Source organism: Phocoena sinus, chromosome 4, assembly GCF_008692025.1.
Source record: "Phocoena sinus isolate mPhoSin1 chromosome 4, mPhoSin1.pri, whole genome shotgun sequence".
NCBI lineage: Eukaryota > Metazoa > Chordata > Mammalia > Artiodactyla > Phocoenidae > Phocoena > Phocoena sinus.
In genome coordinates this window covers 127,456,810-127,474,247 of record NC_045766.1, presented here as the reverse complement: position 1 = coordinate 127,474,247, position 17,438 = coordinate 127,456,810, and the positions used below count along the sequence as shown (strand labels likewise).

Genomic DNA, 17,438 nt, shown 5'->3' with positions numbered 1-17,438 from the left:
GTACGTAGGTAGGTAGATGATAGATTGATTGATTGATAGATGATTGATAGACAATATAGATAGGCAAATAGACAGATAGATGATGATGAATTTAGATAGATAGACAGATAGGTAGATAAACAATGAAGAAGGATCTGAGTTTCTTGATAACAGAAAAATACCAAAAGATGCATGTAGAAAGAAGTTGTGGAACTGTAAAAAAATCATCATTTAAAACCATCATAAGAAAAATTTAGAACAAGATTCATCAATTGATGCTAAATTTGGGGGACACATTGCTGAGGAACAGGATATTTGCATACTCTCAACCTGTCTACCTCTAGATTTCTCATTAGTTACAAGGAGAAAAATAGTAACTACACAGTGGAGAAACCAGACAACATCTTGACGAGGAAGTAAAAATTAATATCAACAAAGAGGGACAGATGTACATCTTGCACCTTTGGGTGTTACTTTGAAGATCATACAATTTCACTTGTGTAGTGTTCTGGCTGGAAGCTCATAGCCTGAATCTTAACATGAGACATTATCTGACAAACCCAAGCTGAGGAACATTCTATAAAATAGCTGGCTTGTATTCTTTAAAATCTCTTGGAAATATTTCATTAAGAAACCAAGGGGCTTCCCTGGTGGCACAGTAGTTAAGAATCCCCCTGCCAATGCAGGGGACACAGGTTCAAGCCCGGGGCCAGGAAGACCCCACATGCACGGAGAAATTAAGCCCTTGCACCACAAATACTGAGCCTGTGCTCTACAGCCCACAAGCCACAACTACTGAAGACTGCGCACCTAGAGCCCGTGCTCTGCAACAAGAGAAGCCACTGCAATGAGAAGCCTGCACACCACAACGAAGAGTAGCCCCCGCTCACCACAACTAGAGAAAGCCCACGTGCAGCAATGAAGACCCAACACAGCCAAAAGTAAACAAATAAATAAATTTATTTATTTCTTTTTTAAAAAAAGGAATCCAATGTCCATTTGCATAATTGAATTCACAATTGAGGGCACATTGAACATGAAAAGACTCATGCACTCGAAGGATTTGGTGATATGAGGATGGTCTCTTCTGATTGTATCTATTTTCTTAGTGAAATAAGAAGCAAGTCTTAGGCTGCAAGTGGCTTGAGGAGGTGTTTGTAGCTAAGGAGAAAGAAAAAAGCATGAAACAGTAATCTCAGAGAATGGAGGGGTGGTGAAATGCCTAATGCACAATTTCCAAGCAATGCCAAGGGCTTCCACACTTAAGAATATGGTCATGCATTTGAAGTGAAATGAGCCAGCATGGCTGTGCATTTTGCTCTAAGCATATTAAGCTCCTAGATACAGATCTGGGGTAGCCAAAATGCTGGACTGGAGCTTTGTGAAGCAATGGGGAGAGAAAGAGATGAGAAAGTTGTTGATAGATGCACAGGAATAATTTTTGTGATGGACCATAAATCTAAGCTGAATGAAGAAAGACATGACAGGAAAGAGGTGACATCAGTTTAAATTAATTTTTTTAATGCCATCAGTAAATCAGAAATCCAGGTGAGGTCCAAGATGTATTGGGATGTATATTTTAGAAAGATAAGTGGGTGGTCATATTTACAAAATGGTACCATAATTGGTTACAGTAAGGGTGAGAAAAAGGTTTTTGAAGGCAAAAGGCTCAAAGAACTGAGAGGCAGGGTTACATGTGTTAAAAACGGATTAAAGAAGACAATTTAGGTGATGCAAACTTCATGAATCAAAAGGTCTTCATGGGGAGAACAGTAAAATGGACAGAAGGCAGGAAGCTTTTATAAGGTGAAGAATAAAGAACGAAGAAGAGAAAAATAGAAACTATCTGATTGGCTGGGGCCACAGAGGCAGCCTTGTTTGGGGTGAGAAGGAACCAGGAAGTTAAGTATAGAGCCCAGAGTTGGCTTGGCGTTTGCGGATTAGTTGACTGGATATACTGAGTTTCTCATCAAGCGGAGCTTTTCAATGACGTGAAAGTTACCTAAGCTCCAGTTTGCTGATGTGGCAACCCAGGCAGGAGTGGCTCCATCCTGGAGCTAGAAATTTATTTCAGCAAGTGGACGTTGAAATCACCTAGAATGATAACAGAAGTCGTGATGCAGAGAAGAGTAATGGGCTTGATACTAAAACTTCAATAAGTGAGGGCTTCCCTGGTGGCGCAGTGGTTGAGAGTCCGCCTGCCGATGCAAGGGACACGGGTTCGTGCTCCGGTCCGGGAAAATCCCACATGCTGCGGAGCAGCGGGGCCCGTGAGCCATGGCCGCTGAGCCTGCGCGTCCGGAGCCTGTGCTCCGCAACGGGAGAGGCCACAACAGTGAGAGGCCCGCGTACCGCACTTCAATAAGTGAGATTTTGGGGTAGAGAGAACCACAGCTATGGATAACGAGGAGCAGAAAGTAGCAGAATCTCATGGCATATGCTACAAAAAGCTCAGGTTTTTGTTTTTGTTTTTTAACTTTTAATTTTATATTGGAATATAGTTGATTAACAATATGTTAGTTTCAGGTGTACAGCAAAGTGATTCAGTTATACATATACATGTATCTATTCTTTTTCAAATTCTTTTCCCATTTAGGTTGTTACAGAATACTGAGCAGAGTTCCCTGTGCTATACAGTAGGTCCTTGTTGGTTATCTATTTTAAATATAGCAGTGTGTGCATGTCAATCCCAAACTCCCTGTCTATCCCTTCCCCCCACCCTTCCCCCCTGGTAACCATAAGTTCTTTTGGATGGACCTAGAGATTGTCATACTGATTGAAGTAAGTCAGAGAAAGAGAAATATCACATGATATCGCTGATATGTGGAATCTAAAAAGAAATGGTACAAATAAACTTATTTACAAAACAGAAACAGACTTACAGACTTCAAGCTCAGGTTTTTAAAGAGGGAAATAAGTTGTTTAAAAATGGCTGAATCATAGGGAACAACCTGCATACCTCCTGGTCCCATAAAATGTAGGATGTGGGAGAAAAAGGATAGCTCTGATTTAATAGTGCTGCAGAGGAAGCTGTCCTCTCATGGAAAACCAGATTTTAATTAAATTAGAAAGGTGAAGCAAATGTTCCCTTTCACTCCCTGAGATAACTGTCTCATGTATTCTTCTCTCTTCTCAAAGCTCGAAAAAAAACCCTCAGCCTTTCTCTCTCTCAGCAGATAATTTCTCAGCCGACGTTACTTCTCTGAGAAAACAGACACAATTGGAGGAGAACTTCCTTATATTCCGAGCTGGGGTAACATGTAAAGGGATGAAAAGAGGGTGAGGGTACAAAGGGCTTTTCTGATGACAGACTTTGTGTTCCACTGAGCACAGTGAAGGGGGTGGGGAAAGTTGGGAAAATTAATTAGATTAGATATGTAAAGCCTTCCAGAGCTAAAGATCTACACTGAAGGGTGCTCTAGGAGCTTGTCCTTCTCATGCTAACAGAGGGATGTAAACGTGACAGGACGTGTCCTGATGTTATCTGAGAGGAAGGGGGATGCTAGGTTCTAATGATGTCACCCTTTCCGGAGGTGCATCTCGGGCCATTGTAGAGGAAGAGACGGGCAGGGCTGTGCTGTGTGGTGAGGGGCAGGCAGTGGAGGACCTGCCAGGAGCTCTGTGGGCCTCTGCTCTGAGTGGGGTTCAGGTGAATTGTGAGTAGTGGGGTTTGGGGGAGGGTGACGAGAAGGTTTGCTCCTAGTAATAATGTTAGAAGTTGTCCTTTTTTTTTTCTTTTTCTGGAGTATAATTGCTTTACAATGTTGTGTTAGTTTCTGCTGCACAGTGAACTGAATCAGCCATACGCATACACACATCCCCTCCCTCTTGGACCTCCCTCCTCCACCCTCCATCTCCCCCATCTAGGTCATCATGGAGCACCGAGCTGAGCTCCCTGTGCTATACAGCAAGTTCCCACTAGCTATCTATTTTACACATGGCAGTGTATTTATGTCAAACCTAATCTCCCAATTCATCCCACCCTCCCCTTCCTCCCCATGTCTGTTCTCTACATCTATGTCTCTATTCCTGCCCTGCAAATAGGTTCATCTGTACCATTTTTCTAGATTCCACATATATGCGTTAGTGTATGATATTTGTTTTTCTCTTTCTGACTTAACTTCACTCTGTATGATAGACTCTAGTTTCATCTACATCAGGTTCCTTAAAAAAACTAAAAATAGAACTATCATATGACCCAGCAATCCCACTACTGGGCATATACCCTGAGAAAACCATAATTCCAAAAGATACATGCACCCCAATGTTCATTGCAGCACTATTTACAATAGCCAGGACATGGAATCAACCTAAATGTCCATTGACAGATGAATGGATAAAGAAGACTGGTACATATATACAATGGAATATTACCCAGCCATAAAAAGAAATGAAATTGGGTCATTCGTAGAAGTTGTCTTTTAAAATAAGTCATGAGTGATAGAAGTGTCAGCTAATGCTAAGATGTGTTAAAAGATAAACTGAGGCATATTAAAATCTTGAAGAGTTTATTTGAGCAAAAATGGGGCAGCACCAAACCCAAAGTGGTTAGGGGGGCCCTGCCTTATACAGAGGAAGCATGGAAGCAACAAAAGGAAATTATTTGATTTCCTTTAACTTAAAGCCTAGTTGGCTGTTTGTGATTGGTTGTCCTTAGCGTTTTGATTTCATAACTTTGAGGCACTTGCAGCTTAGATTTTGGTTTGCTTACATAGACACCATGGCATTAGAGCCACCTCAGTCTAATAACCTCCTTGTTTAATTAATTTAACAGGTGGTAATCATATTGCAATATATAAATGTATCAAATCAATACATTGTACCCCTTGAACTTACACAATGTTATGTCAGTTGTATCTCAACTGAAAAAATAAATTTAAAAAGTGTTAAAAAAATAAGTCATGAATTTCACCTGTTCTATCAGATAGTAAAATCACTGAAACTCAATAATAATTAAAATCAGGTGTTTCTGGTAAAAAAAAAGATATGCCTTGGTAATTGGAACAGAACAAGTGATTAAAATTTCACAAACTCTAAAGGAGAGATAATAAAACAATGTGAAAAGTGAGGATTAAGAGGCAACGCTTCAATACTTTGGCTTAATCAAAATTTAAAACTTAGAAAAAATAAACTCTGATGTAAAATAACAGATGTAAGGAAGCACCAAATATATAAATTTACATGGAAAAACTCAAAAATAGATTGGTTATGAACCACATATCTGAAAGACAAATGTTTAAATTTGGAAACAATACAGAAGAGATAAAAAGGATGAAAAGCCCACATATATTTTCTTAGATACAAGTTTTAAACTTCGGGATGTCAATAAGGTAAAAATACCATAGCTAATCATTTTGACAAAGTTATTTTTAGAAAGGTATAGAAAAGATAAATAACTTTGTATACATATTTATATCTTGTTATCTTAATTGTATGTTAATTCTAATTAAGATCCCAGTTTGTAAATTATCAGCTCACAACAAACAAAAAAATCACACAATATGAATTACAAATAATAAACAAGACGTAAAACTGTCAAAGAAATGTAAAATTAAGGGATGTTTTAATAGCGAAATTTTTTCACTATTAAATTACCAAAATATTAAATGATAGCCAGCTAGTTGATTCCTGGAATTTTATTCTAAAAAACTAAATCAAAGTAATAAAAAGTCTATATGTAGAAAGACATTTGTCACTCCACTATTTATAATAATAAAAAATTGCTAATCTCAAAATAAGTGAATGGTAAGTGGAATAATGTACAGCTGTTAACAATAGTGTTCATGAAAAATATGTCGCAGAATGAAGAAGATTGTTACAATACAGAGTGAAAAAGCATACACTATTTTACGTAACTACAAGGATATAAAAACACAAGTGACTAGAAGGGAGTATATAAAGATATTGTTTGTTAAACTGTGGTGACAGAATTATGGATGATTTTCCTCTGTTTCCACATTTTCTAAAATAATGTTGTACAATTTTTATAACACCATGCACCTTCCCTTTATATTTGTTTTAGAGATGTTATCCTGAGTGGGTAAAAAAACATTAACTTCTGGCTTCCCTGGTGGCGCAGTGGTTGAGAGTCCGCCTGCCGATGCAGGGGACACGGGTTCGTGTCCCGGTCCGGGAAGATCCCACATGCCGCGGAGTGACTGGGCCCATGAGCCATGGCCGCTGAGCCTGCGCGTCTGGAGCCTATGCTCCGCAACAGGAGAGGCCACAACAGTGAGAGGCCCAAGTACTGCTAAAAAAAAAAAAAAAAAAAAAAAAAACATTAACTTCCTCCTATGAATTTCATAGAATCCCTAAATTTTGCAAAATTCTACACAACTACATTGACATACATGATAAATGACATATTTGCCCTACTTAAGTCAGAGAATTAGAATTATTGGTTATGAAAGAATTTCAAAAGCACCATATCTCCAGCTGCATCCATGTATCTTTTAAAGATGATTTGACCTTTAAGAGAGAACAAAACCTCTTAGGGTTAATCAAGAATTCTAAAATTGATACCCTGAAAAGTTTACTTCCTAGTGAAATATTTTTATCTGTAAGAAAGAAAGATAGCACAGTCCACAGTTACACCATTATTATTTCAAAATGTCTTCCTGCGGCTGGTACTATAAAAGATGTGCCGTGTTTATTTCATGATGGATGTAGTCCTCCAAATACCACTCTTCAGCATTATATTATCACCTTATCAAAATAACAAAGGCTACATGAATGAAAGAACACTGTTTCATATCTTAGATTTTCATGCTCAACATGCAGCTGTATAAACCGTAGGGAATCTCCCTGAAATGTCCTCCAGCAGTTTATATGCAGATGGAAAAATATAAATGCTTTGTTACTGAAGCATAAAGACACACCACAGCTTCATGACAGAGAAGGATGCAGAGTCGATCTGTAGAATCATCTGGTGTGTGCTTCTCAAGTGGGAGGCAAGGAAAAGCTTCATCATAAAAACAGCTTAGAACCCACATGCTTATAAGAAACAGTTCAATGGGAACCCAGCTGTAACTTCCTGTTTTACATGGAGGCTGCATTTCTTGCCTTGGATAAAGTTTATTATAAATCTCTTTGTCTCAGTCCTCTTGGATATAATGAAGCAAAGGAGTAGGCATAATGCAGAGGGAATGTGTGTTTAGACTCTGGCAGGAGTTATTCCATTTTGTTGTAGAAAACAAAGCTTGGAATAGGCCAGCCTCCCAGGTCTAAAGCAGCCGTGGAGAAGCTGCCTTCTCCACAGATCTGTGTCCTCTGCTCTGAGCCCTTGGCCTGCTCAGCCCACGAGAGACTTGCAAAGCCTTTGCTCACCAGAGCATCCCTCAGAGGACATCCCACCCAGTTCTGTGTCTCCATCTTTCTCTTGTGTCAGGTGCCTCAATTCTGCTTCTTCACATCCCTAAGTACAGGCAGATCAGTAAATGGTTTAAATCATCAAGCTCCTGGTAGAGAGAGCCAAGTTAACGAGATACAGATGGGAAAAGAATCTAAAAAAGAGTGGGTATATGTATAACTGATTCACTTTGCTGTACAGCAGAAACCAACACAGCACTGTAAATCAACTATACTCCAATACAAATTAATTTAAAAAAATTTTTTTAAATAAAGAGATTCAGAAGAAACTTTGTGTTTGCATATAGGGTGAAGCCCTATGTTTATACATGCATATTGATCAGAATACCGTCATAATCTTATTGTAAGAGTACAATTTAGAAGACGTTTTAGAAATGTTTGTTGAAATGTTGCTTGTTCTTTTCTTCCATTCTAGAAGTAAAAGCTTGGCTGCTTATTTGCATCATTATAACACTAGTCTTGTGGTTTAGGCTACATTCACAGTAAGCAATTAAGACATGTCAATTTCCAACTAGAATCACAATCTTGATGATAAATCAATTACTAGAAAATCATCAGAGGGGTTGCTGAGAGGTTGCTCAGATGTTGTCGAGTGATTTGGTTCTTAAAGACATGGAGTGCTCAAGGAATACCTCTCTTCCAACCCTGGAGACGGGGTGGAGAGCACTACAAAATAGATGTCTATATACAGTCATAACAAATGTATTAAATGTGATTTTAAAACACACTGTCATATAATAGTATAATAAAAAATTAAAAACACTTTTTCTAATAAGATTTAGAAAACTAAATTCTCCATCCCCATTTCTAAACCTGTTTGTCCTCCTTTTTTTTTTTTTCTTATTTCTGTAATGGCTCCATGACCCTCCAAGTTACAGGAGCCCAGTACCAGGTACCCAATACTGCAACACCTTCTTACCCTCGACCCCTTTTCCACCTACTCAGTCATCACTTAAGCACTCAGCTGTTCAAGGGCTCCTATAATCCCCACCCCCAACTTCCATGAGTCCTTTATCATCCCTCACATATGTTACTACATCATCTCACCTGTTCTTTGCTCCACCTGAATCCATACTGCCGAAAGAGTCACCTTCCTAAAGCATATTCACTAGCATATTCAAAAAATCTCTGATGCCTGCATATCACACACTCCTTTTGTGATATTCAAAGTGCAATGTCCATGTAGCCTATCTTACACCCAATAGTCTGTACCCCCCACTCCCCCGACCCCTATGTTATACAACATGGCAATATAGCCCATATTTTGTAATAAGTGTAAATGGAGTGTAACCTTTAAAAATTATATGAAAAAACATTTTTTTCGTTGTGCCACACAACATGAAGGATCTTAGTTCCCTGACCAGTGGTGGAACCCATGCCCCCTGCATTGGAAGCACGGAGTCTTAACCACTGGACTGCTAGGGAAGTCCATAAAATTGTATGAAATTAAAAAAAAAAAATTAGAATATTTTTTGTATTTTATTTTATTTATTTTATACAGCAGGTTCTTATTAGTTATCCATTTAAATTAGAATTTTGTAAAAGCCCACCATGATGGTGATACAATCAGATTCCTCAACATCTTTTCCCATTTCTCTCCTCCATGTATCCTTTGCTTTGAACAAGTTCTCTCTTGCTTTGGTGCTTTTGCTCAAATTGAATCATCCTTTAGCCCCTTCTCTATCTGCCCCTTCTATATCATCTTTCCAAGAAACTTGCCCTAAGCCACCAATTCTAAATACTTTGGCCAACGGCACCACTTTTTATAGCACTTGCCCTTCCATACATGTGTGTCGCCAGCCTGATAAAACTATGATTATTGAAAGCAAAGCTTATGTCCTCCCCCAAAGTACCCAGCCCAGTGGCTCAAATATAGTGGACACTCAATTATTGCTAAATGCCTGATGCCCTTCTCCTTTTCTTTTCCAGTGGCACCACCCCCCTACAGTTACGACCATGAGATGGAACACTGTGCAGACTTGCCCCCTCCGTACTCCCCGACCCCAGCACAGCATTCTCCACCCCCTCCATATCCTGGAAATTCAAGGAAGTAATCCTTCCCCCAGAACAGAGTATGTGCCAATCAGAGATCTTGCCCAGGATAAAATGTCTCTACTCAGAAACAGACAGGAAAGGATTGCCCTAAGGAAAACCTTTTTGGGTTAGACAATATGTCAAGTGGAATGTCCAGGCTAAGAGAAGAGATTCAGGGTTTCTACCCTGCTCAGAGCTGATCCCATATGGGGTATTATGTTGGGTTCAATGGGACCACATTTGAAGAGTTCTACTGATCAACATAAGCACACTCAGAGAAGAGTAATGGATAGACAAAACATCGGAAATTCATGTTGCTTAAGGAACAAATGAAGGAAATTGCAATATTGATCCTGAAAAGGAGAAGATTTATGTAAGACAAGAGGATAACCTGGACTACATAAGGAAACAACTATACTCTGTAGCTTTAAAAGTCAGAACTAGAATTGTTCAGTCTTTTTGTTCATCAACAAATGCAGATCGAGTGCCTGAAAGCCTACTCTATGCCTTATATTGTTGGAAACACTAGATGGAAGTTACAGGAAGAGAACTTTAGCTTTAGTATAAGAAAGGGCTGCTGAAGCTTTCATATTGACTAGATTGCTTTGTGAAGCTCCCTATCACCAAGACTCCAAACAGAACCTGGCTGACTACCTGGTAGAGACACACTCGAGAAGGGAGAGCTAAATTAAATGGTAGATGGGTTCAACGGGCCCCCAAAGCTCTGCTCATGTTTTAGGTAAATGTGAGGTGAATTTCTATGCCATCAAGAATGAAAATAACAGAGATAGTTGAATCTATCTAATTTGAGACTTAAAACAATCAAAAGGACTTAACAGCTGCTTGAAGCCAAGAACTCTTCAATGCTAGATACTGCCACCTAAAAATCATCTGTTTTTATTTAGTGTATTATGATAAAGGTTATTCCAACTGTGAAAAAAAATTTACCAAGTTCCACAAGCAACAAATACTTCATTTCAGATTAAAAGATGAGAAGCCAGAATCCCATGGGATTTTACATCAGGGAGTGCAATTTCAGAACCCGACCAGGAAGATATACAAAAGTTTACAAAAAGAGGAGGGAAAAATGAAGTTTGGATTCTGTTCTGTGTAACTCCACTCACATGCAGCTTAGACAAATTTCTGTTTTTCTTGTAATATTTTAATAGTCTATTCTCTTGAAAAAGTTATACAGTTAATGGAAAAGTAAGATATTGACATCAAACTGTTGCCTTTTGCCAAAATCCATATTTTATGAAGTGCCTACCTTTAGGTGTAAAAGTTTTTAATAAATAATTCTAATATGCCATACTTTGCTGCCAGTGACCTTAATTAACATTTCTATTTTTATGAGGTCCTTTTATGTATTTAAAATTGTACGTTGAGAAACTATTGGGAATAGATGATTATATTTGTTTGTCACTTTTCAATTAAACCTAAAATGTTTAATCCAACATCATCAGCACAATTCAGTGAAATCCCAAAATGATGCTAAGGATTTTGCTGGACAAAACAACCAAAAGAAATGTCTTAAAGTAAAAGTTATAGTTCAGGAACTCAGTAGTTGTAGTTGGGAAACTCAGTAGCTCATATAAGTAGCATATTTTACTTTCAAATACATTGATCTGACTGAAATACAGTCTAACTGCCAGTGAAATCTAGAAGCTAGATTTGTTTGGAATGACTTGCTTGATTTTTAGCCACTGGTGATTTTCTTGCTTATGAAGCCAGAAAGCATTCAAGCATTCTAGTCCATCCAAGTAACTGAGATTTTAGCACAATTTTAACAGTGCATATGCTTTAATTTATCTCCCTTCTGCAAGTGCGATCAAACCCAATTACACTGTAGCTACACAACTCAAAGTGCCAGTGACATTCAGAATGATGTTTCCCAATGCACTTAAGAAAAACTGGAGAGGAAGAGTCCAGCAGAAATTGAATTCTCATCATATTCACTGTCAATAAATGTTTACTGTGCATACCTTCTCTGTCAATAAATGTTTATTGTGCATACCTTCTATGTTCTGCAAACATGACCCACATAGGAGCTATTACAATCCACACCATCTCTCTTCTTTGAGTTTTTTTATGGCCTCCCTTAAAGCATATCACAAACCCACACACCTACAACAGATGAGTATTTTTACTATTTGTATTTAGTGTCACAATCGCGTAAAGGTGCACAATATCAGTATAGACTTTTGGAGTTCACTGATTATTTTCACAGATGACACATCTTGGGGGGAAATAGTATATGATATGAAAGCTTTGAATTATGGTTATTTAAAAACTAATGTATTTGCTATGTCCAAAGTGTTTATAATAAGCAATAAAATGAAATAACCGATTATAACAAGAGTTATATTTTAAATTGTCTTGCGTCTGTTTTGTTTCACCCTCCATCTCTGCCGGTTTAGCCTCGTTCTTCCGTACAGGAAACATGGGACTGGAGCCAGATAAACTTTGTTTGGAATCCTGTCTCCTGCCTGTATGATGATTTGAGGCAGGCCACTTCATCTCTCTAAAATTCAACTTTCTGCTCTGGAAAATGTAAATAATAGAATCGACTTCATCAGGTTTTGTGAAAATTGGATGATTACACATAACATTCTACATATTGTGCCTGGCATGTAGAAAATGTTGTATAAATATTAGCCAAAAATAAATTAACAAAATAATAACATAAGGATGACAGCCTCTAGAACTGAGCTATCTAACACATTAGCCACCAGCTACATATGATTATTTCAATTTAAATGAATTTAAAATAAACTAAAGGAAAAATTTAATTCCTCAGTCTCACTAGCCACATTTCAAATGCTACATAATCTCATGAGGTCAGTGGCTACCTTATTGGGCAGTGCTGCTCTAGAAAATCTTACCTATAGGGCTTCCCTGGTGGTGCAGTGGTTGAGAGTCCACCTGCCGATGCAGGAGACACGGGTTCGTGCCCCAGTCCGGGAGGATCCCACATGCCACGGAGCGGCTGGGCCCGTGAGCCATGGCTGCTGAGCCTGCGCGTCCGGAGCCTGTGCTCCGCAACGAGAGAGGCCACAGCAGTGAGAGGCCCGTGTACCGCAAAAAAAAATAATAATAAATAAATAAATAAATAAATAAAAGTAGAGGTAGGACATCGGTCATAAAGATTCTATCTAGGTTGGTGACACAAATATACATACCTAATTCTCTTTCCAACCTTTGTGCCCCCAATCCCAGGCCTTACCACTTCTATAAGCAGGTGTAACAGTTATCCATCACTGTGTAACAAATTACCCCAAAACTTGGTGGCTTGAAACAACAACATTTATTATCTCGGTTTCTATAGGTACAGAATCTGGACGTCGCTTAGCTGGTCCTCCAGCTCAGGGACTGTCACAGGCTGCAGTCACATCAGTGTGCAACAGAGGAAAGATCAATCTCCAAGCTCACTCACATGCGTGGTCATTGACAGGAGTCTGTTCCTTGCAGGCTTTTGGACTGAGGGCCTCAATGACTCACTGGCTGTCGTTTACCCCTATTCTTCACCATATGGGTCTCTCCTTAGGGCAACTCAAAAATATGTCAGCTTGCTTCCCCAGTGCGAGACAGCAAGAAGAGCCATAGAGTGAAAGAACCTGGTAGCAAAACATAGTGCTAGCCAGAGGGGAGTCATAGACTTAAAACCTAATCTTGGAAGTGATATCCCATCACTTTTGCCATGTCCTATTCCTTAGAATCAGGTCCCTAGGTCCACTCTGTACAAAAGAGGAGGGGATTACATGAAGGTGCAAATACCAGGAGGTGAGAGCATTCTTGGTAGTCAGCCTACCAGAGCAAGGATAGTTCATCTCATTCCCTTTAAATTCATTATTTGAAGTTCAGGCAATCTTGCCTCAACCAAGAATGTGCCAACTCAGCAGCTGAAAGAATACCAGGGCCATGCTTGGCTGTGATCAATTTGCTTTTAGTGACCTGGCAGGGCTAGAATGGAGCCAGCAACAGAGGCCCATGCTAACTGGGTAAGTGCTGCATTCCTAAGGAATATTGAAAGGAGACACTACATTTGCATTTTTCATGAACTTTATTTACAAGCTGTACTAAAGTCTATCACATTTTGACAGGGAATGAAGTACAACACATACCACATACCTTCTGGACAAGTCTTAACGTGGTCCCAGTTCTAACCTCTGTTTCAACTTTGTTCCAAAATATTTAATCTTCATCAAGAAAAGAATTCCAAGACAAGTTTCCAGATGAGTGTTCAGTGGATCAAGTTGCTACCTAACCTAATCCTGAATACCTTCACTAAAAATGGAAAACAAACCCAACAAATGTTTGGGACTGCAGAAACATGTACTGGGAATGCTTGCCTTCTCTGGATGCATTAAGGAATAACTGGTTTAAAACAATGATGCACAGGGTCTTCCCTGATGGTGCAGTGGTTGAGGTCCGCCTAACGATGCAGGGGACACTGGTTCGTGCCCCGGTCTGGGAAGATCCCACATGCCGCGGAGCAACTGGGCCGGTGAGCCATGGCCACTGAGCCTGCGCGTCCGGAGCCTGTGCTCCGCAACAGGAGAGGCCACAGCAGTGAGAGGCCCACGTACTGCAAAAAAAAAAAAACAAAACAAAACACAATGATGCACAGTTAGACTCTTCGATTCCTATTTCTTCTCTGCTCCCCCTCTGATATCCCAGTCGTGAGGAGCTTTTGAGTGTCTACCACTTGCCATTTCTTAGAGAAGAGGCAGAGGAATCACCTTCTGAATCACGTTTGGTAGTGAGTGATAAGTGAATGAGAGATCTTATATTGTTTCCATGGCCTGAAAGATCGATAATTTTTTCTGATTAAAATCCAAAGAGAACCAAGTGATCTGATTTCCCCATTTTTGTACCTTGAAGTCAATGTCTTCATTATCACACATCTTGCATATTATCTTCTCTGTTAACTGGGAACAACTTGAAAGCAGTTCAGAAGAATGAAACTGTTAAAGTTCAAGTTCTGTTTTGCCTGTGAAAATGCACTAGGAGACCCACCCCCTGGGTCTCACCACCACCTGAACACACAAGACAAACTCCCTCACTTCCTTGCCTGGGAATAGGCCTCTCACTTCTGTAAATCCCCTGCTCTTCTTTCCAGATGTAGCTAAAGGGCTTATACTCTGAGAATTCTGATCATTCCTCCAATCAGAAATAATTGAGTCCCACCTCTGACCCTTTTTGTACCTATCTTTGTACTCCAAGGACTATCTCCTGGACATCTGTCATCTCCAGGTGGTCACTCTACGAGATTTGAAATATGAAATAGATGATTGAATATATTAGGTCAGCAAATAATATTTGGCATTAAAGAAAGTTAAAATAACTTTAAGAATGAAAGGAAGAGAGTTTATAGTGAGTAACATATTCTAAAAGGGGTCCATAATCCAAGATATGGGTCAGGGAACTGGGAAAAAGGCTATATAGTTTTGTAGTTTTTAATTATGATGCATGTCAATCCAGATAAAGCTGGATTGTGTTTTTAAGCACAAGTTAACACATGTTGGCTAAGGTAAATGCACACGCTAATCGTCACTGACTCAGTCAAAACAAGACAACATGCTAGGCTGGGAGAGGCACTTTCATAATTCTTCAGATTAAAATTGAGCTTCTCATTTTTTCCATAAGAAAAATACCAACCAAATATCAGAAAAGAATTACCTCATAAATCACATTTCCATAGAATGGATCCTAATGTAATGTAGATTTCAGAAGCATTGTCCAAAGGATCCACTAAGGGCAGTTTTACTAAACTATGATGCCATGGTTTTCATATTACCATTCCTTCAAGGTATGTTGGAAGACCACTGAGTATTCTGAAATGAGACAAAAAAGACCAAAACTGCTGGAAATGGGTAATAAAATAGCTACCAGCTTTTGTGCTATTACTATTTTAATATGTACAGAGAGCAATAGAGCGTTTATCCAAGTCCTGAAAAGCAATAATACCATTGTAAGAAAGATTGATTCTCCATGGAATCCTCCCTAAAAATATCTAACTTTAAATCATAATAATAACAATAGTTTGGGGGGGTGTTGGTGCCAGGCACTGTTGTAAGCACTTTACATTTAATTACATTTAATCTTCCAGTCCCATGGTCTAGGTATTAAAATTATCCCCATTTTGCAGGAACTATAGATACATCACAGTCCTAAAAAAATAATCTTTCAGTGACAATAAACCTTTAATGCTGCAAAGAAATATATCCATATTTACACTTTGCTTGTAAGAGCTACCCATGGCAATCTTGGAGCTGATCATAGAAGCGGCCTTTTCATGGCTTGAGTTCCAAGTGGATGATTGTACATGTTTGAACAATCGTGATGACTCATATCCTTCACTTGGTCCATCTGTTGCAATTCATCATTTAGTCTCCATAGGTTCCATTTCTTACATACACTGTGGCTGAAATAGAGAGCAACAGGACCCTTTCATTTCTGATACAGCACCTGGTCCCAGCAGGTACTTTCACTCAGTTATCTCCCAGGTCATGACTTTTCACCTGTACAGAAACCACTATGAATTTTCAGTGGATGCTCTATATTTTCTTTTGACCAGACAAGGAATGAGTCAATATTTATGGAAAAGGGATAAAGGAAGGAGACATCTGCAAAACGATGTGAACTTTTAACTAATTTTGAAGGGATAGTCATAAATATTGGTAAGAATGAATAAAAACTATAAAAATTGGTGTCTACATTGTACACATCTCATATTGTTATGGAATTGGTTGTTGGTTTTCTGTTGTGCATTTTTTTTAGAAACTTGAGAGGTCTACAGAATTTTAAAAGAAAAAATACATATAAGCAAGAAAATATTAAAGGACATTAATAATATGTTAGAATAGTGAGGGAAGGATTTTTAAATGAGAAAAAGGCAATAGTAGCCTTCCAGATAATTCTGCATAAACAGCAGAGTTCTATACCAATCAAAAAATACAACAAGTTTTGCCCAGCACACAGCTGTCTATACATGAATGTCAAAATTAAAATATTTATGAAGTCTGTGCTTCTCCAGACCATACTAATCTAATAAATGATATTTCTCCATCTTGGGCCTCATTTGCTACTGTAGGACTTCCACACTCCTGCAAAGTACAACTTATAATTATATTTGGGAGTCCGCAGAGGATATTTCTTATGGCCTTTCAGTTACCAGGTTTCATCTCCCAGTTTCTTTTTCTCCAGCTTCCTTTTACAGATGTAATTGGCTAGACATTTGCCAACCACTAGATTACATGAAGGTCACGTGGCACTGCCATGCTGCTGACGACCCTTGTTAAGATCTGTGCATTGGTTTGCTGTGCCCAGACACCAGGATTCCTTCCAGGAGCTGCTATGTCGCAGTATCACTGCCCACTATTGCAGTGGCTGAGCTATCATGAAGAATAACCCCGGGGGCTGTGCCCACCTCCAGATGTTGTTGAAAGCTATTGGCCTTAGGTGCCATTAGAGTTAGGACACACACATCCTGAGGCCTGGGCCACTAAAAGGGTAGAGAATCCAGTATGCTAGAGTTTCCTCTGTTCTCTCCCTCCCTCAACAAGCCAAGAAAATGTTGCACTATGAGATAAATGGGAAAACACTTCTTTTTCTTTCACTGAAGACTTTAGGCTCAAAGCAGCAATACTTCATGTTCCCAATATCTCAGGGGTTATTTCGTGAAAATAGATCTTTCAGTTTTGGCCTCACATCTTCTCCTCTCCCTCAAACTCAGACATGGATCTATAAGGAAAGGACAAATTTTAGACAAATTCTAGTGATAGACACAGTGATATTATTATTAAAAAACATTCCTCTGAAGTCTCCTCTGAAGACTGAGACATTTTGGGGGAATATAACTCTGGCTCTTTCCTCCTTTAAGATGAACCTTACCCAGGAGACTTCATAATCTCTCATGGAAGTAAACTCTTCGTGGACACGCTCTATCACTCAGTCCTTCAGACATGTCGGAGTGAAGAGTTTAAGCTCAACATGGGCAACTGCCTTCTGCACTACTTACAAAATCCTATGATGTCAATGACTAGCCCATTTCTCCC

The 17,438-nt window shown here is 39.1% G+C and overlaps 1 protein-coding gene across 2 annotated transcripts in view; it reads left to right on the top strand.

The window, feature by feature from the left end:
- The window catches only part of CYYR1 (cysteine and tyrosine rich 1), a 105,820-nt gene extending 94,081 nt beyond the window's left edge, over positions 1–11,739 (top strand). The window contains exons 4-5 of one of the 2 annotated variants that reach the window (XM_032629331.1): positions 2,576–2,615; positions 9,277–9,383. In XM_032629331.1, the coding sequence (XP_032485222.1) occupies positions 2,576–2,615; positions 9,277–9,307 (71 nt within the window). In that variant the 3' untranslated portion in view covers positions 9,308–9,383. Of the gene's footprint in view, positions 1–2,575; positions 2,616–9,276 lie in introns of both variants that reach the window. The other variant, XM_032629329.1, reaches the window with a different exon arrangement.
- Positions 11,740–17,438: the final 5,699 nt, after the last annotated feature.